The sequence below is a fragment of the Sipha flava genome, unplaced genomic scaffold (assembly GCF_003268045.1).
Source record: "Sipha flava isolate LNK unplaced genomic scaffold, YSA_version1 132_pilon_pilon, whole genome shotgun sequence".
Taxonomy (NCBI): Eukaryota; Metazoa; Arthropoda; class Insecta; order Hemiptera; family Aphididae; genus Sipha; species Sipha flava.
This window is the reverse complement of record NW_020271758.1, coordinates 1,579,692-1,601,053: the sequence shown is the minus strand read 5'-3', so window position 1 is coordinate 1,601,053 and position 21,362 is coordinate 1,579,692. Positions and strand designations below refer to the sequence as shown.

Below are 21,362 nucleotides of genomic sequence, written 5' to 3'. Positions count from 1 at the left end.
TTTTTCGAATAGAAATTGAATTTCATCTACGGCGTAGATTCTACGCAATACTAAAGATTTTCCTTTCCCTTTTTTTTTTTTTTTATAATTATTTTACATCATACAATATATATTAATGTAAAAACACTTCGATGGTACTAAAGTTTATTTTTTTTTAATTGAGACAATTTTACTTACATTATTTATGTTTGGGATTTACTTGAGTCTCAAACTTTTCTATTAGAATAATTTAATAAAATTTGTTGAAGATTCTGTTGGTTAATAAATTTCATGTGGATATTATAAAACCTAAAGTCGTTTTCTATAAAACTATTAAATATTTGTACAGCGTCTGCCTTAACGATGACCTTATATTTACTCATGCGGTGCTATCTCATTAATTAATTACTATTATTTTTTGTTCGTGTGTCTTACAACAAGCTACGAGTATACATGTTTTTAAAAAATGAATATAATTATATATATTATATTTGTTATTATATATTTTTATCAATATAAAAGCTTATATTATATTGACAAAAGTTGTATTAATATTATTTCATCAAATATATAACTTGACTAATAAGCCTTTGAAACTATTAATTTGAGTATTTTTCAAGTACCTACATATTAAAGGTAATTTAGGAGTAATTTTTATGCGTTTAAGTTTCTTTTTTTCATAATTATAAATTCAATATTAAAGTTTAAAATGTGCATTTATTCCTCATATTTAATCATTTACACCACCAAAATACTGGACCATTGTTTATATTGATAAAATAATGTTATAGTGTAACCATTAATTTATTTTCAATGAGGTTAAGTATTACTAATTTAGTAAAACATTTTCTATATTTATATATTATAAAGCTTTCGTAATTTCAATTATAATTCGTTATTATACGATCTAAACATATACTATAAATAACGGATTAGTATTGTTAATACTGGAAAAAAAAAAGTATATATATTTTAATTAATATTTTGCTATTTGATAATGATAAATATCACGTAAATTTCCTTTAAGACTTAGATGATATGTGTTTTGAATACTTTCTATGGGAATGGTTATTATATCGTTATAAATTCAAATGGTCATAATATATCCTATATTATAGGTTTCATGTTAAAAATAAATAATTTAAAGTAAAATGATCAACATTTCTTTCTTTCTCTATATTCACACAGTTTGCAAGTTTCAGTTAATCATTCTAATAGCAATAGTACGGCCTTTAAAAGATTTGTCAACCCCATTACGAAATTTATCTGCAACTAATTCCTAAATTTCTCTTTATGTGTACATCGACGTTTTATGGTAATCCTCACCCTCTGAGTGTTTCAAGCGTAGTATGTGTCCATGTCCCCTTTCAGAGTGTTGATCCTTAGCACACCGATCGTCGTTTGTGACTTATCCTATGGGGAAAGGTTTAGTGATAATCAATGGTAATCCCTCAACTGATTTTAACTGCTGGCCGTTTTGCAGGGGCTAAAACTGCATTTGGGCTAAGTGAAACATTTGGACGTATTTCATCGGTTGATTAGTTTCTATCCAATATTTTTTCTCTTCCCCGTTCTATACAAGTCACCCGCTGGGCTTGGCGCCGACAAATCTAGTTAAATACATAATATCCTGTGAAACTAAACTAATCTTAACAATTTTTCTTTTCGAAAATAGATATATGTATCTTAAATTTACTATGTTAAAATTTAGTAGAGCTATTAAAACATATTTTACAAGTTTTCCGAAGTAAACTAAGATTCGTTTTCAAAATATGAACTCTGATATTAAGAGACGGAAGCAATGATACATGATCAAGATACTCGGAATAGTATCCAAACAACATCAAGTTTCTATATCAAGTCTTTTTTTTTATTATTTTTGATTACCTTTAGTACAATATTTTAGCATGAAAATCTTTAATTCTTAAATTACAAACACAATATGTAGGTTTTAATTCTTTTTTTTTTTTGTATACCGTTATAGTTTTAGTCCTTGTTTGTTTTTATGATAAATCAATAAGTCTACAGAATATTTTATGTTTTTTTTTAAAATCAAAAGAAAACTTTTCGAGCTTATGTATGGAATACTTGTGTACACAATAATTGTGCCTGTAAAATATATAAAGTCACATAATGTAAAGAAAACAAATCATATAACAAATTAAAATGTGTTAAACCACATTACTGACATTACATTTAATTTTTTGGATTTGAAGACATTTTAAAATCGTTGTAAGTTTCTGTGTATTATATATTATTTTGATAGTAACTTATATACAATATTTTAGATAAAATAGAAATAAAATAATAAATTTAAATAGATTGATTAATAAATAAACTATAGCTTTTAACAATAAAATAGTGTCTATACGGCGGTCTGTTATTTTTCAAGCACTAGTTTGCATCACTTTCAAAAAACTTTTAAAAATATGTACACATTTCTTATTTATTTTAATTTTATTTATAGCACAACTTTCACGCCATTATGGAACAATATAAGTTTTTATTTTGTAATATAAAATGGAAAAAGAAATCTCGAAGGAACTAAGGAAAAATGAAAAAAGTAAGTATTAATCACACGCTAAAAGGAAGCCTCAGGTGCAAAGAGGTCTTTGTAAGTTTTAATCAACACCAGTGAACAACAGTAACATTCATTACTTAACGGCTGGTGCAAGTGTTTAACCTTTCTGAACACCTTTAATTGCAGGTCGAACCAGGAAACCCCTCCAGCTTTTAAGTAGAACATATTAAAGCGCTGGAATGACTCGATAAAATGAAACTTGCGTCGTATACCTTTGGCCCTTTTTTTATGGTTTCGAGTAAACAAGATTACAGCCATATCTATTCTGAAGTGAAAATAAGTTTTTTATACTTAGTAAAAACAACCTTTGGATGATCATTTTTCTTCAAATTGTCTTTCAGACCGGAAAACCTACATAATATTATATTGGAAAATATAATTATAATGTTTTCTGAATCCTTAGAAATCAAAAACTCATCAAACGAAGACTGAAGAAACCTTATTATGGTGACCGAATTTCCATAAAATAGCAATTATTTGTCTTATATAAACAATATAAACTAATGATGAAAAAGTATTGTAAAAGTTCTATCGATTTAGTCGTTTGGCATATATTTAATTTCAACGAAACTTATATGAAAAACATTTTTGCTAATACGAAACGTTTATAATGTCACCGGGTAATAATTTTCTTTAGTGAAGATATTAATTTTTATTTTCTTAAAAAATAAATTTGTTGAATCGATTATACGATTACATTAGTATTGAAATAGATTATGGCGAACGTTTCTATAAAAACAATACTCGTATTACTAGTTGTTATAACACGTCACCTTCGTCCCAAGAGAAAAACCCAACCCATTCATGCTTGTCTTTTTATCCGTGTTTAGTGACACATTTAAACACATTTATCCTAAAAATCCAAGTGGTCATTGTAATTGGCTGTTTGTATTTATTTTTTTTTCAATGTTCATCTCGAAAGCTATTTGCGTAATGCACACAATGCACTCTTCAAGTCCGTATGATAATCGGTCGTTTACATGCAACTAGTTTATACATGCACACACGACAACGATGACTAATAAGGGGTATCGCCGCATCGAGGAGGGTGCCCCATCATTCATACGACTAATCATAGTAATATCCATATTGAACAGGTGGTCTCGTGTCCTTTATTATTTTGACTGGTTGGACGGTCATTTTTCCGCGTGACGCCGAGTGTAGCCGTATGTTACTACCGATAGTTATCTTTTGGTCTGTCGGCTATGTTTTTTTTTTTTATATTTATTTATTATGTTTTGAGGATGATCACGCAAAATACCATGAGGGGAAAGGGACCAGGGACCCGTATAATCCATTTCGTCGGTACTTAGAATCTATTAAACCGTTAATAACGCATCAACCGAACAGTAGGTATCTGCGTGCAATATGCATATAATATGTAATTGTTGTATAGTATATCGTATAGTAGGAGTTAAATAAACTAAAAGAGTATTACAAAATGTCGAATCGTGTACGTGAAATAATATACTATATACTATAATAATATAATACTACATAATATAACAGACATTGGTTTCATTGTAGTTGAGACAAATCATACATTAGTTATATAATTAGTGTAAACGAAAAAGTAATATTTGTTTGTAATACGATCATCGAAATGGTTTTCAGGTGACTGACGTTGTAGATATTTAAACTAAATAAGTAAACCACGGATTTTCGAATAGATAAATTGGTCGAATAATTTAATTTTACTTAATTAATGAAGTATACATTATATTATATAGATAAATTGGTATGAACATTTTAAACAAATAACTTGAAATTAATCGAGAGAAAATCACCACTTTCGATCATATTCCTTTATGGAGAGAAATAAATGATTACATGTATCCTTAAATGCACATATGGGGAATAAATATCAATATTGTAATAATACATAATATAGCACTTCTAATAATTGCTTTTTGTATAATATTCTGTGTTTTATGTGCACTTGATATATTGTTTGACAGTTTAACTATCATAGTTTAGAAACTAATAAATATCCACATTAGTGCATCTAATAACTTCTTAGAGTCTCAAACTTTACCATAAAGGCATAAAACGTATAATGCTATTCAAAATGATATGTGGGCGCAAAGAACTTCCAACTTATTTAAGTATCATATTAGATAATATACTGTTATTGAACAGTAATACAATTCATTCGATTAATCTAAATTATATGCATTATATGCTAATATTTAATCGGTAGTTTATAAAAAGGTATAAAAATATAAGTTCTTATTATTTTAATTATTTTAAAATATAATTTATTCGGCTGTCATAAGATGGACAACATATTTTAATTTTATGTTTTCAATATCTTGATTTATTGAATTATGCTTTAATTTGAAAAATTAAGAAGTCGTTTTATGCTGGGCTATAAGGAAAATTTTCCAACAACAATCGAATTTTAGCTTTTGTTTGGTATTAACCTTCGATTGTAAGTCAGTATATAACTTTTTAAATTCACAGAGATACTTTAAATAAAAACTGGTTAATATTTTAATTGTTATTTTTACTTTAATTTCTAATAACGTCAACTATTTACTGCAGTTTTAGTTTCGCTTTACAAGTCCACTTAATCCATATCAATAGAAATAATTTGTGATAACATCAAAAAATTCACGGAATATAAAATCGTCAATTGCTATGTATATGTTGTAGAATTTAAATATAAGAAAAAATTATGTTATATTATATTTTTAACAATGCGAATAGTTTCATTATATAGTTTTTTAATTCGATTTTACGTTTATAAATAAATTTGCAATATCTGAAAATATTTTCTAGGTAGTTCTTGATACTTCGTACATAAAATGTAAAAATTTTATAATTTTGGAAAATAAAAACCGAACCATTTGGTTAGATTGATTATACTCTATCCTACTAATCAACCGATTAAATTATATTGTATTTTTCCGAAATAATTGTTTTATTTTTTATTTATTCTTTATTTTAATTTAATTTTTACAATATTTCCTTTGTTGGTATTAGATACGCACTAAATGTTTTCTATCATATACTACAATTTAATTAAGAACTAATTTACTGTTCATTTACGCAATATTTTGAAATATTTTTCATTTTAATATAATTATACATAACAAAAAATAGTATTTTTCAGTAAAATTGACTGTACTGTCACAATATTTACAAGTATTTATGCAAACAAGAACAAAATATATGTAAACTGCTACAATTAAGTAATATACTCTAAGTATTTTGAGTTACTTTAGATTAAAAAAATATAGGTATAATTATAAGCGTGTGCACGGAGTAGTCAGGCACTTGATTACTCTGTGAACCTTCCCTTTCTCACCAAAATCTTCAATATTATCACAATAATAACTATATTATGTTTAATCACTTCGAAACATTCGTAAACGGTAAGTACATGTATAACAATATTGAAAAAATATAATTATTAAGTTAAATGAAGTTACCTCATCCAAATTTGTCGTTAATATTAAATGTTAATGTGTTATGTAGACTACTCTACCAGTAATGTTTACGCACGCTAATAGGTATAATAGTTGGTAAATTAATATCAGATATTTAAATAAAATAAAGAATATAACCTTTTTAATGCTACCTAATTAATGAATAACTGTAAGGTATTCGTTTTGTATATTATTGTTATACGTGCCTAAATACTTTTTTACAAATATTATCAGAAGAAACTACAAAGATCATACGTATATTATTATAAAGTTTTTTTTATAATAATAAATATACAAATAAATAAACAAATTAAATAATTTATATATAAATAAATAAATGTTTAATCTGGAGTATTATTGTAATTATAAAAGTATGCATATACTTCGTACTTTACAAATAGTCCCCGCTAAGCATTTATTTACATATTTATTTCTATATTTTTATATAAACGACTTGTTTATTTATTTATAAATTAGTTGGCGAATATTAATCATGTACTAATTTTTAATATTTTATTATATATAATAATAGTATACCTAATACTTTTATTCCGTTCAAATTGAAAATAGATGTGTACATTTGTTTAAGAAGAAAATTATACACACCTTTTTATTATTATTTCTTCGATTTAATATTATACTTAAAAACAGGGGTCTTCAACCTACAACCCGCGAACCAGTTTCGGTTCGTCAAGCTTTTCATACCGGCCCGTCAAATGTACTGATATTTTGTCAATATTATTCCAAATCTAAAAAAAATGTGCACATGAAATGATTTAAATATTTAGCTCTATTTATTTATATAAACAGACATTTTCGAAAATTAAATACGTCAAATCTATGTACAGAATTAACTTAAACGACGAATATTTACAAGCGATGCTGGAGAACGCTGTTGATTAGAACAACAACGCTTGATGAAAACTATCAATACATTTTAAAACACTAACAATTCCAAACTCATCATTAATTAACTTCTTCGTATCTTAATAAAACATATTTTGAAGTATAAAAATAAAAAATAAATATACATTTTTCTAAAATCTAAATATACTCATATACTAGTATTATCTATTCTTAACTATTCTTAAATTTTATTACCTCTTTATTCCTCTTAAAAATTTTAGTATCAAATGACTTTTGAATTGTACACCGGTCTGCTAACATGATATTTTATATGCAACGTAAACTTAAACCTAAGACGTTTCGAAATGTCCCGTTCAAAACTTATTAATGTCTCAAACTCGACTAGCTATTGACATTTACCGTTCACTTCGGAGCAGTGTTATAAATCAGCACATACGTTATGTTCAAAAGTTGAGAATAACTTAACCGTCGGAAAATCGTGTGCTGTCGCTGTAAACGTTGAGTAAATGGTAAACTACCAGTTTTCGTATGGAAATATAATTGAAAAATATTTTGCGCCGCGAGCGCAACCGAATGACGGCCGAGCACGGTGAACCGGTTGCGTCCGAACGGATGACCGTTACGAAACCACCGTAGGAGGTGCACAAGAGAACGCGCGAACAACCTTCCACCACCATCGGCAGCGGCCAGTTACTAGTACCGAACAGCCGACGGACAGGTGCGCGCGGCCGGCTGGATAACGCGTGCACGCTTACCTTCCAGAGCCTTGTTCCTGGCCAACAGTGCGAGCAACACGTCCGGGTTGTGGGCCGCGGCCTGTAGCTCGGCGGCCGGCCGGTGGTGCAAATGGTGCGAATGGTGGCCGTGCGGGTGCAGGTGCGGCAGCAGCGACGATTGCGGTGCTCCTCCGGACGGCGGCTGTTGCAGCACCGCGGACATGCCGGCCGCAGGGGTTCGCTGACCCGGCGGACGTTAACCGCCGGCGGCGCGAACGGCTTCAGAACCGGTGTCCGGCATCAACGCCGCGGTTGTACATCCAACGACGACGGTGACCGGCTGGACAACGTGGAGAGTGCGCGCACCGGTGTACGTCGAGAAGTCAAACTATAAGTGCTGCGCGCCGGTCGCGGTACGGCACCGTTGAGTGTGTACGTTGTACGCGCGCGCCGGCACAGTCCGTGTCACGAGCTTTTACCATCGGGCGGTGGACGCCGAACTTTCCGGCCGTGCTGGTACCGGCGGTAGGAGTGGAAGTAGTAGTAGCAGTAGCAGTACCGGTGGCCGGCGGTGGCGGAGGGTTGGCCTCGGTGTTACGCGATAGGGCGCGCGCGCACGCACACGCAGTACGGGAACGGGAACGCGCGTGCGTCTTCTTCCTCGCCGTCGTCGCGGTACTTTTCCGCCACTGCGGCCCGAGGGGTTTAATTTCGCTAAGTGTCAGCCGCCGCCACCACCACCACCAACGCCGCCGCTCTTTCCACCCATTTGTACTTTGTGTGTCCGTCCCTCGTGGAATTACCGCCATTGCACGCTCGGGCGGTAGAGCGGCGCGTGCGCGGTGAAAATCCGGCGGTGTCGGTGGTGGTTTTTGCTGGGTTTTCTTTTGCATCTTTTTTTTTTCCTCCCCGCACCACCCATCACCACTCCACCCCTTTTATTTTACCCCCTCCCGTTCGAGTTTACGTACCGTACGCGCATCCTCTTCGCCGGAGGGATACACCAGAGAGAAAAAAAGAAAGAAAAAAGAAAACGACCGGGTGAAATGAAAATGCGCGCACACAAACACTGGTATTGCGTCTAATAGTACGCTCGTGTGTGTGTGTGTGTGTGTGTGTGTGTGTGTGTGTGTGTGTGCGGGTACACGTAATAATGCTTTTTCTGGCTTTTTCCCTATTTCTCTTTTCAGTCATATCCCAAAAGCCAAACTAACGCGCGCTACAGAGGGAGAACCGAGGAGAATGTAAACGTCGTCGTAGTCATCGTCGGTAAAAGAAGCGCACGACTCGACGAATAAATAATAAAATCGATGTAAATGAAAAAGCTGAATGCGAGGGGGAAAAAAATACACACCAAAACAAACGACGTTAAACCCCGAGCATATACTTTGACAGAGCTTAGGCTATGAACGATATAATTCTGACGATTTGTTCGAGAGTTTCAACTCTAGATGTGAACATTTTAAATAAAGCACAAATATATGAAAATCAACTCGTTTACCCACCTTAATCAATAAGATTTAGAATAATTATTATTTGGGCCCGGATTTTATGCAATAAAAATCTATAAAATATGCAGATTCATATCATAAATATGCAAAAAATATGCAAAATGATTTTTTTTACAAATTGACAATATATTATGTACAAAAATTGTTTATTAAAAAAAAAAATGCAAAATAACATTTTTAATGATATTGTGTAAGTATAAAAGTATTATAAATTAATTAAAGTATTACTATTTATATTAAATTATTATTATTAGACGAGACGAAGTAATAAATATGGATTTCAAGTTTTCAAATTGAAAACTCCTACGATTATCTCGAAGCATACTAAAAATATTACCGTCTGTTTGTTTGGATATTCATTTATATACCGGGAAACATTATTTACTTTAGGCATTATATAAAAATAAAAGTCTCAAGTTAGAAAACGTACACTGTACACTACGCACGATAAAGACCAAACTAAAACTAAATTCTGTGTTACCCAATACGTATTGTACAGTATACTATACTTTTATCTAATGTGGACGTGTTTGGGTAATAATAAATTTACCACTAGAAAATCCAATATTTGTCGTCATTCGTCGGCCGTCGACAGTGGCGTGTCCAGAATTTTTTTTTTTTAGGGGGGGGGGGTTATAAAAATGTAACATTACATTTTTTTTGAATTTTGTGTGTTTTTATTATAATCAATAGACAATATACATACATTAAACATTTTTGGGGGGGTTATAACCCCCTAACTCCCCCTGGATACGCCACTAACCGTCGATAACGATGATGTCGATTGACGATCGCTTATCGATGATAATCGACAGTAAGTATCTACAGACGTAAATTCTACGAATTGTAGAATATGCAACTCAAGAAATATACAATAAATATGCATTTTTCTTCAAATATGCAAAAATATGCAAAAAAAAAAATCAACCCTAGACTCTATACATTACGAAACGTCGATATTAATAATCAAAATTATTCTAGGTGAATTGTAGAAGAATATACATTTACATAAAAACCCGGGCCCTAATTATTATTATAATTTTTTTTTTTAACAATTCTTTTATTTATATTTTATATAAAATAATTATTATCATATTAAATTGTAATTAATTCAAATCAAAAAATTTTAAACCTGTGAAAATATAATTTTCATAAAAAATTTATTTATTGAGTATTCGAACTTAAAACTTTTGATAAAATAATATTTTCAAACGTAAACAAAATTAAATAATATATTAAACGGAAGCTGACCAAATAGCCTTCGCTGTCTTCTTCATGACAACTAACAGGGTAAAGATTACAAGACATACTAGGTTAGCAGAATACTGGATTATTGAGATTTAATTTATTAATTATCAAAGCTACATATATTATGGCTAATTAAAATATTTTACATTCAAATACATTTACATCAAAATACAATTATGTTAAAAATACGATAAATTCATGTTAGATTTCTAAATAATTTAAAAAAACAAAATGACAAGTTTAATAATCATGATAATGAACATTAAAATAATAAAATTAATACCTATTGCATGATAAGTGGATTTCACTTGGTAATATATATACGAGTATGTATATTAATATTAATACGTTACAATATACTGAATGTCGTACAAATATTTTTAATAATATGTTACGTGTTAAATAAACACTATAATAAATGTATTTTTTACGGGGTTTTTTTTACCATACATTTTTATATTTATATAACAAGCTTATTTAAGAAATTAAAAACGCTATTCATGTCACAATAAGCTAAATGCGTAAAAATTAATTTGTTTGAAGGAAGTATTAATCTAAATTTAATTACGTAAATTTAAAAGAAAAAACACTATAGCAATCATAGATGAGCGTTGAAGAAGTATCTTTTGTGAGCATTTATCTTTTAGTAGAATCATTTTTACATTCGATACTCTAGTGAAAAATTTAACTAAAGAACATAAATGAAAACCAAAATATATACTTGGATATTAAAAAATAATGATTTAGAAATATATACAGCAAGTTGAATGATTTCACTAGGTAGTATTACGCAAAAAAATGAAGTAAAGACTCAAAAGTTGTAAGTATTTCTAAAAAGGGGGAAAAAAGTAGGTTATAATGTATAATGTATGCCGGATTGTCATTTTGACATTTAATATCTATACTATACATTTAATCCTTTAAAGATTTCTTTTTGTACAAGTTTTTCTTTTAAATTAATTATGTAGAATAATCTTCTGTTTATATTTGTAGTAAAATTAAATTTAAAATTGAAATCCTTGTAAATTATAGTTATAAATATTATCTTGATTTCAATAAATGTCATGTTATAATAAGAAAAATATAATTATTTATTACTTTGCAATTTAAAATGTTATTTAAATGATAATTGATAATCAACAAAAAAAATAATTATTTCAAATTGTTCTATAAAAATTATACTTCAATAAGGCTTGTTTTTTTATACTGTATTTTTTTTGTTGTTATTTCTTTTATTTTTTAGGTATATACTTACTAACTATACAAACCACGAATTTAATTTGCAACAAAAATATTTGTCTTATTGTACTTTATTACTTTTATCGGACTAAATTTAATTTAATATTTCAAAAATATAAAGTATACTGTACATGAATAAAAAAAAAAAAAATCGTACATTAAATAATAATATTCTGTATTTTGTATTTATTGTTCAGACTAAATCATATAATTAATATTAAACATTTCATTGTTTCATGATTATTGAATAAATATCTAGTTAATTAATTAACACTAAATTAGTTTTATTATATTGTTTCAATTAGTACATCAAACAATTATACGTTATTATTACAAATTAAATTGATAAACATAATAGAACTTAAGTCTGATTAGGTGAGATTTGAATAGTAATAATATATATTTTAAATTTGGTTTTTCATTCTTTTTCACCTGAATCTTATGATATTATGACATAATAAAAATTAATTAATACATTTTGCACGATAGTCACAAAAATATGATTTTTCTCAACCCAATGTTGTTTAATAATTTAATTCAAAGTGAGTATAATTGTTATCATAGAAGATAGAACTTATTGGGAGATGGTAAACTGTGGTAAATTTACTTTTTTCCTAAAAGTTGATGTGAAATCTGCAGCAATAAAAAAAGTTTAACATTATACAATCTGTAACAAGACCTATAAGATACATAATACAAACTACAAAAAGTTAAAAAAAGATTTTATACACCTATTATAAATTCTACATAAATTCCGATATCATACATAACATATAAATAATACGTACGTCGTACATCGTATAAACAATGCCGGCCCTGGAGCAACCACACCGACCGTACCGGCATGGACACAACTAGAGCCCAAATATAGGAGATGCTGAAATTTCTGAAAATAAAATAAAATAGTATTTAATTGTAATTATTATAGATTATATTAGATCTAAAAAAAAAAACAGGAATGCTACATTTGAACTCAGGGGGGCTAAAAACCCTATTGCACCCCTCTAGTTGCACCTATGTGTACCAGGCCTCGCGCTTGTATGGGGCCCTACAAATTCTGTATTATGAATATCACATTTTATTGTAAATAAAAATAATATAGTCTCAGTAGTACGCAAATTGCGACCCGTGCGGTCGTGTGGAAAAGAAACGGATTGTTATCGACAAAAATAAAGACTATATTAATTATACATATCTATGCAGTGTTATACACTCATATAATTGTCAAATTGTTTATTGTCAAAGACGGTTCAAAATATTATTATATGTATTTAGTTATATATTGAAATAAATAAATATAAATTGATATTAGTAATTAAAAAATGAATATACATATTACATGGGGCCCCGAAAACCATTGGACCGGCACTGCATATACACATACGTGTTGTATACAAATTGATAGTTCCAAATGTATATTAAACATTATACTAAACATCGGTTCCTTTGCTTATGATAAAATTTAATAAGTGATAAGCAGGGCTCGGAAGTTCTAGCAAATGCATATTTTTCTTGGTTCATCCTAGAACATTCAAAGTAAGATACAAATATATTTCAAACTACTTGGATATCATACACAAAATTTAATTTTGCTATTTTTTGCATATTTACAGGTTTTATTGCTATTTTGCTAATTTAAGGTTTATAGTGCTATTTCTGGGTATATTTTCACATAATACAGGAAATAATCACATTTTGCTAATAATAATGATTTAATTAGCTATAGTTATAAAAATATTTGAATTATTGCAAATAAATAGACATCATCAATTATTATCTTATTTTTTCAACGACAATTTACTTATAGTTAGTGACTAAATAAAATCATTTAATTATAAATACATTTTTACAATTATATTTAATTAATTTAACATTTTTGTTAAGTTTATAATTCAATCAGTCCAAACGTCTATGAACTCAAATACTTGTAAAACGACATTTAATTTTTTTTCTAATAAATTTATAAATTTTTAACATAAATGCATATTTTTTGATTTTTCGTGCTATTTATAGCGCATATTTTAGAGTTTTTAAGTACATATTTAAGAGCTAAAAAGTAACATTTTTAGTGCTACAACTTCCGAGCCCTGGTGATAAGTAATAAATGCTGTGTCATTTAATAATTAATTTAAAATATTTAGCTAAAATTTCAAAAACGCAAAAATACAAATTTCTCAACAAACAACGACAAAAGAAAGACGATGGACGAATTTCAAGATATGAATTTTTTTTAAAAGTATTTCTTACGAATAAACAAAAATATAATAAATAAATTAAAGCACTTATATGTAAACAATTATATTATTGTTTGCTTTCGATTTTTATTATTTTTGATTATACAATTGCAGCAATCTATTAAAAAGATTAATTTTAATAGTAATTAAATAATGATATTTTTTAATTTAATTTTTCAACTTCTTTTATACACCGACCACTTGTGGATTTTCAAAAATCTCACGCCTGTTTTTATCACTTTAATAATAATATTAACTCCAGATAACGACCCAAATTCAGCATTTTGACCTTGTATAATAAAACGTTCATATTTTAAGACAAACTTTATTGATCACGAGACAACCGAACGATCGAATGCACACAGTTTTTATAAACCATCTATGTTATGTGTATAAACACCTATTATAATTTATAAATTTTATAGAATAATTTTGGTACATAAAACATATAATATTAATTAATAATAGTTATATTGAAAATAATTAAACGATAAACGTTTTTAAATATAGTGTTGTCGTACGATATGTATATATACTGTGTATAATATTGTATATGTATATGTACTGTGTATATAAAATTAATTGCCTCAGTTTGTATAATGTATCCAATCGGTTTTTGTCGCAGAATGTATAAAGTTAAACTTATTATTTGCCACAGATTATGTATCGACTTTTAAAAAAAAAGTTAAACTTCCTACAGTTTACCTACAGCCAATTTATTGTTAATTTCTGGTGTTGGCTACGTTTTCCCTTAAATAAATGTTTCTAGTGCTACAAGTACATTGTAAAACTATGTAATTATTATGTGTGCCATAAGACAAATTTAAACATCAATATTAAAAATACATAAGAACGTTAAGTACCGCTTCGAACATTGTCATTTGCTTATATTATAATGATAATAATGTGATAAGCGCCGCATTAAAAATTATTGTTCTCTTTTCGATAGCTGTTCGGATTTCTCTATTCAGTTACGGCGTATTTAAACCCACCCTTTATATGTTGTGCATGTATTGTACGTTCCAGACTATATATTGTAATCCCAGATAATCATTATTAGGTTGGAATTTTTACACGGGGTAAGGGTGAAGATGTATAAAGTAATTCGATTACAATTAACTACAACCTCGTTGACGGGCTCTAAACAAATTAACTTTCATTGTGTACATTAACTTCCTTCCTTTAAAACAATATTATACCTGTTATCTCCGTGAATTTAGCCGAAGTACTACGATTTAAGAAAACAGCACTTAACAATACGGCCTTTTACAAGTGATGCTAAGAAAAAGGCTTTTAATTCTCCATTTTATGGTTAACACTAAAACTTAATGATATTTTAACAAACACTTTTGATTGTTATGTAGTTCACCAATATTTATATTTTTATTCTAGTTAATGTAGAGTTTTCAGAAGTATGTGAGAGTAAAAAATAAAAATAATAATTAGATTTCATTAAAAAAAAAAAAACACTTTATTTTATAAAAATAAAATGTAAAATACTGTTTTTACTCGCTATAAATATTTAAGAAAAATATTTTTTTATCAAGTTATTGGGAATCAATATAATACTTTAGCCAATGTGATGACATACAATAAAACGGTAAATAATTATAACAAATTAAAAATAACTTTACAAATACTTAATGTTATGTCAAAAATAATTTTTATTTATAATATAAGCAAAATTAATTTCAGAAAAAAAAATCAAGTTGATTTAATCGTTTTCCCATAAATATTGACAAATGTTTTATTTATTAATTTTAAATTATTATGAGGTATATGTCTTAGGTATAATTATAAAATTTCTACTTTATAAATGAATCCCCAATAAATATAACAATTCTTATTACTATTTTTGTATTCTGATTATCATTCGAACCGCATTGTTAATAATTAATAATTTAAATATATTTTAAATTATTATAATTACCTACAATATGTTCATTGGTGAATGGTGAGCATGAGCCAAATTGTATTTTTCCGTACAAATTCGTGATTTTTACGAATACACATTTTCTTAAAATATATAATACTCACTTGTATAAAACTTCAATATGAATTTTCCACATTTATAATTCTTAAAAAAGTAAATCTGAAATATCATTGTTGTAGTAAACAAGCGATGTGAACATTATGTATTCAAAGTTTTACGTGTATTTTTTAGACCACTGTTTCTATAATATCTTTCAGCTAGAAGGAAAAAAATTAAGTTCATACCGTTTCATAAAATATTGGTTTGTCCGAGAATAGATAAACTACATTGTTTTGATATAAAATATTATACTTATAAGTTATACGACTGTCACAAAACAATTTTTCATGTAGTTACTAAATGTCCGATTCGTGTGTTTAAAGGAACTCCTAATGATATTCACATAGCCAATGGAAATATAGTCGAATTAATTCAGAGCCTGGTGGAGCATATTTTAACATATAATGTATGTGGCACTAGTGTCACCAGTAATAGTTGAATGCTACTTTGTTTAAAATAACATTGTCATTACGATCGATTTCAATTTAAATTTAATGAAATTAATAATTATACATACATGCATAAAAATAACATAAATACAAGATATAAATAATAAGGATATAAATATTTAGTTTCTAGTGTAATTTTTTATGTTTAATTTTTTCCGCAAGTTCGTTAATATCCGATTTCATATTGGATGTTGATATTCATATAACTGCATTCACGTGTTCGTCACACAATCGTGAAAAATTTTTTTAAATGCAGATTCTATTTATTTTTAAAGTTTAATTATTGAAAAATCGGAAATGTTAATATATATCTCAATAGAGTATAGTAAATAAAACTTGTTGCGACTGAAGTTTATTTCCCCTTACGTTCCTCTGATAGACAATTTTATTGAAGTGCTACCCAATGAAAATTACTTAAAATATACTCTGGAACCTGGGTATTAATTTATAGTTCCATATATCTTTGAGTTCTAATAGTAAGTATTAAAACTCAAAGATATATGGATAGATTTTAATAGTTCTTAATATTATTATCATTGCTTACTTAATTTATGCATTATTTATTTTGTGTTATTGTTCTTATTTTCTTATTAATATTTTTCATGTTGGTTTTTCAAGATTATGAATATTTATGTTGTATTATCACAATTTTTCTCTAACTTGTCATGCAAAATATATACTATAATACGGTTGTAATAGTCGTAGAAAAAAACAATTCATAAAATTACATTTTATTTTATCAAGTTCTAAAAGTTAAAGCACTGTTAACATAATATTCTTGCGGGTTCAATTATAACGGGTTTTTTGAAAAAATAAATATATAATCTGTTTTCAATGTGAAACACCCGGCTAAAAAAAAAACACTGTGTGCGATCGACCGTACTAGATACAATTGTATGCGTCCGAAACGGGGTCGAAACAACAACGTTCCACAATGGGTGTTGAGATTTATTACATTCACGCCATTGTACTCCAAATGACTCCATATGTTTTGATTCGATTAAAAACGTACGGACCGAATATGTCGTTGTATGACCAAACCAAATTATAGAGAAGAGCTTAATGATTTTAGATTTTAACAGCAAATACATTTTAGATATAATTCAAAAAAATTATTATGGATATGTAGATGATAGCAATCAGTGGCGTATATAGAGGGGGTTGCCTAGTGGGCTACAGTCCCCCCCCCCCGAAATGTTTACAAAAAACTTAAAAATTATTTTAAACATAGGTATGTCATATTTTAATGGTTCTTTATGCTTATTTAGAATTTTCGTCCAACGTCAAATCGTTTTAGGACATTCTGTAAATGAAATGTAGATAAGTACCTACTGTGTCTTGTTAGTAATTCTTAGATAACAGTGGACATTTAACTCTGTTCATAATAGCCCCTCCCGAAAATATTTTCTATATACGCCACTGATAGCAATACACCAATGGGTTGAATCTGCATTTAAATAACAACGGTCATCAAACGGAAAAAAGCAAATAATGACACACAATATTCGACAACACTTCTCAAAAGATTATGCTTTTTATACACATATATACATACACACAGGAACATATAATTGGACGTTCCGCCAAAGCAACGTTATCGTTTTAAAACACTTATTCAGTTACTATGTACTCAAAACGTCGGATTAAATATATCTAACTATTTAAATAAAAATTTAATGTGATATATATTAGCTTTCTAAAACTAAAATAAAATACAATACTATAGTTTAAACAATACTTTATCAACGCTTTATTTATAACGCATAATCGTGGACATAAAAAACTGTAATAATAATTTATTATATTAGTGTTCATAATATAAATTGCTTGCCAATGATTTTGATGTGTTTGAGAGTTAAATATCCTGAGAGTCGTAAACGTGATTTTTTTATTACTTATATCAATAAAAATACTTTAAATTATTTTAACAAAACTGTAATGATTTAACAAGTGGGCAGATTTAAATTATATTAAAAACAATTAAAGTTTTCTATAAGAAATTACCATTTGAAAATTTACAAAAATAAACAAATCATGAACTTTTTTTGGCGAGAAAATCGTTTTTAAAATCAAATATAGGTACAATCGGTAACTATGATTAAACTTTTGAAGTAAAAATATTTAGTACAATTTTGTTGCTATACAAAAATGTATTCATTATTAATATATTTTTGTACATAGATCTTGCAAACTATATCAGATAGGATTTTTTAGATCCACATAAAATGAAACGGACACAAAAGTTTTGTTTTATAGTTCTTTTAAGTAAAAAAAAAGGAATATTTTAAAGTGCTCGTGAAAAAAAGCATGCCGCATTTAAATCCACGTTTATCATACGAGTAAATGGCCTGATTTGATTTTTGGTGGTTGTTTGATTTTGAATTTTGAATTTTGTTTTCCATAAAGTATATAAGTTCTGTGAACGAACTTTATCGGTTGTTATGACTTCCCTCCAAAAGCCAGAATATATGGCCGTGTGCGTTTTTATGTATGAGTTTCATTTTTCAATAAGTTAGCGCCACTGCCGAAAACAAAACCGAGGCCATTCCCTTGGGACGTACTACCGGTGACATCAATATGGTCAAGACTCCGGGGAATATGAGGGTGCACATCGTGCGTAGATACACAACGACACATTTGGGAAAATTATGACAATGGCACAAAACGTTCTTTGCTGCTGTTGTTTGCTCGTTTGCATTTTTTTTTTTTTTGTTTCGGCTCATCCTGATATTTGTTGTTCATGACTGCGTGCGTATTTTGTTACCAGCTCTGGGTTCTTGGCATAACCGATCGTCTGTCGCTACGCCAGTTAGTCAAATATTCCACCTTGTTTTAGTAAGATTATTTAAAATTCAAAAAATGTTACTCCTTGCCTTTGGAATTCGCATATATTTCCCGTGAGACGTAATAGTTTAATTCGATAAGAGGTCGGTTGATGCTACATCGATAAATAAAAAATAAATTACCAAGCTACCAAAATATATTTATCAGAAAATCATTTATTTTAAGTATTTTGACAGTCATAATTTTAAAACTTCTATCACCTGTGGGTTTTTTCTGCCAACAGTTAAATCCAGTAATAAGAAATTGCTCAACACACAAGTACTAGTATATATTGCTGAACTTATCAAGTCGTTTTCAGTTTTATTGTAAGATTGAAGTTGTTTTAAAAAAAACTAAACAAAGCATTTTTTTTTTAAATTATTTGAAGAGTGTGAATATCATACGATATCAATTAATCAGACAAATAACATTTGAATATTATAATTAATAAAGAAACAACTATGATTTTTTAATTGATTTATATTTTATCCATTAAAATGTATTAATTTATTCAAAATAAACCTACATCGTTAAGATGAAAACTACTAACAAAGTAATATCAAACTTCCGAATAAATTACGTAATGTTCGATTAGAAAGTCGTTTTACTTAATATATCTGTTATTATAGCTACCTTCAGTATTGGGATGAAAAATAACCTCATTAATTTTTAATTGTTTGTTTTTACTCAGGTTGTATTAGTTTATAACAAAAACAATTTTCATGATTATAGAGTAGTAAGAATCGCTGAAGAATATTTTTTAATTAAAATGCGTAAAATAATTTGAAATCAATTAATTTTTTTATACCTTGAAACTAAATGTTATCGTTTATTTGATATTTATAACTGATTAACGTGTTTATTAAGTGTTTAAAGTACTACACTATACCAAAAAATGTTTTGCAAAAAGAAATACATTATTGTAGAAAAAATATTGGGTATCTATTCTTCGCTTGAAATCAAGAAAAAACTTTAAAAATAAAAACAAAAAAATTACAAAATGGAAAAGAATCACGAATATATGAATTACAGTGTAGTACAAAGAACAGACAAATCGCATTCAATATCTCAAAAAAAACGTACTAAAGATTTTTTCTTTGCTTCATTTCTTTGTTGCAAAGTTATATTACATTTTTATTTTATGTTTCTCGCAATATAATAAATGTACATGAATGATTTGACGTGATAATATGACATTTTTAAACTTTCGTCAACAATAAATTCAATATTTAATAAGTAGTTTACATATAAAAATTAATAAATTAATGAATAAATGTTTAGCCTGGAGTGTTTATATATTTGTAATGTAATGCAATGAGTCGTGATTTTATTGACTAAGTATACTATGTTAATACTTAGTATATACTATTTGATGTATTTTTAATTCGAAACTAGTCGTACATTACAAATATAATAATACTCCAGACTAAGCATTTATTATTATACATACATATAATATATGTAACATGTATATATATATATGTCATATATATTTAACCAATTATTAATTTTTAATTTTAGTTTTATTATTTTAATATAAACTATTTAATCGATTGCAAAGTAACTCTTTCATGGTATCAAAACATCTGGAACAACAATTATTTATTATTTGGAAATCTCAATTTTTATTTGGATTTGTGAAATATTAGAATAATTTTTAATCATTTAGTAACTCGTATATTTTAGAACTGAATATGAATCATTTGTTTTTCTTGAATAAAAATTTAAATAATTAATTGTATACAATATAATTAATGATTTGTTAAATACAAATAATTAATAAACTAGTTTAATAGATACTAATAGCACTAAATAATAAATATAAGTTATATTAGATTATTTAATATAACATTTTTATTTATTGTTTACAAATAAATAATTATTTTTTCGATTATTCATTATTTTAAATGAATATCTAAAATTGTAACTATAGGTACAATTATTACATTCATTTGCATTAAATTATATTTATACAAACATTATTATAATTAATGGTAAACTATATAATAAATTATTTTAATATATACATGTTGTATACGAATCTATTTAATTTCCGCTTAATCACGATGTAATGAATTAACTTTAAATTATTTACGCCGTATAAATTATATACAAAATCATAGAAAAGATAAATTGAAATCGATCATTTAAAATACATTTTTTACAGTACAATAAATAAAATTGATGTTATGTTCAAATTGTAATGATAATAATAATTTATGAACAACAATTATAAATATAACCCATGGTCA

General features: G+C 27.8%; 1 protein-coding gene across 3 annotated transcripts in view; it reads right to left on the bottom strand.

The window, feature by feature from the left end:
* The window catches only part of LOC112679216 (LIM/homeobox protein Lhx3), a 43,641-nt gene extending 35,527 nt beyond the window's left edge, over positions 1-8,114 (bottom strand). For all 3 annotated transcript variants that reach the window (XM_025548931.1, XM_025548930.1, XM_025548932.1), the window contains exon 1: positions 7,614-8,114. In XM_025548931.1, the coding sequence (XP_025404716.1) occupies positions 7,614-7,797 (184 nt within the window). In that variant the 5' untranslated portion in view covers positions 7,798-8,114. The remainder of the gene's footprint in view (positions 1-7,613) is intronic.
* Positions 8,115-21,362: the final 13,248 nt, after the last annotated feature.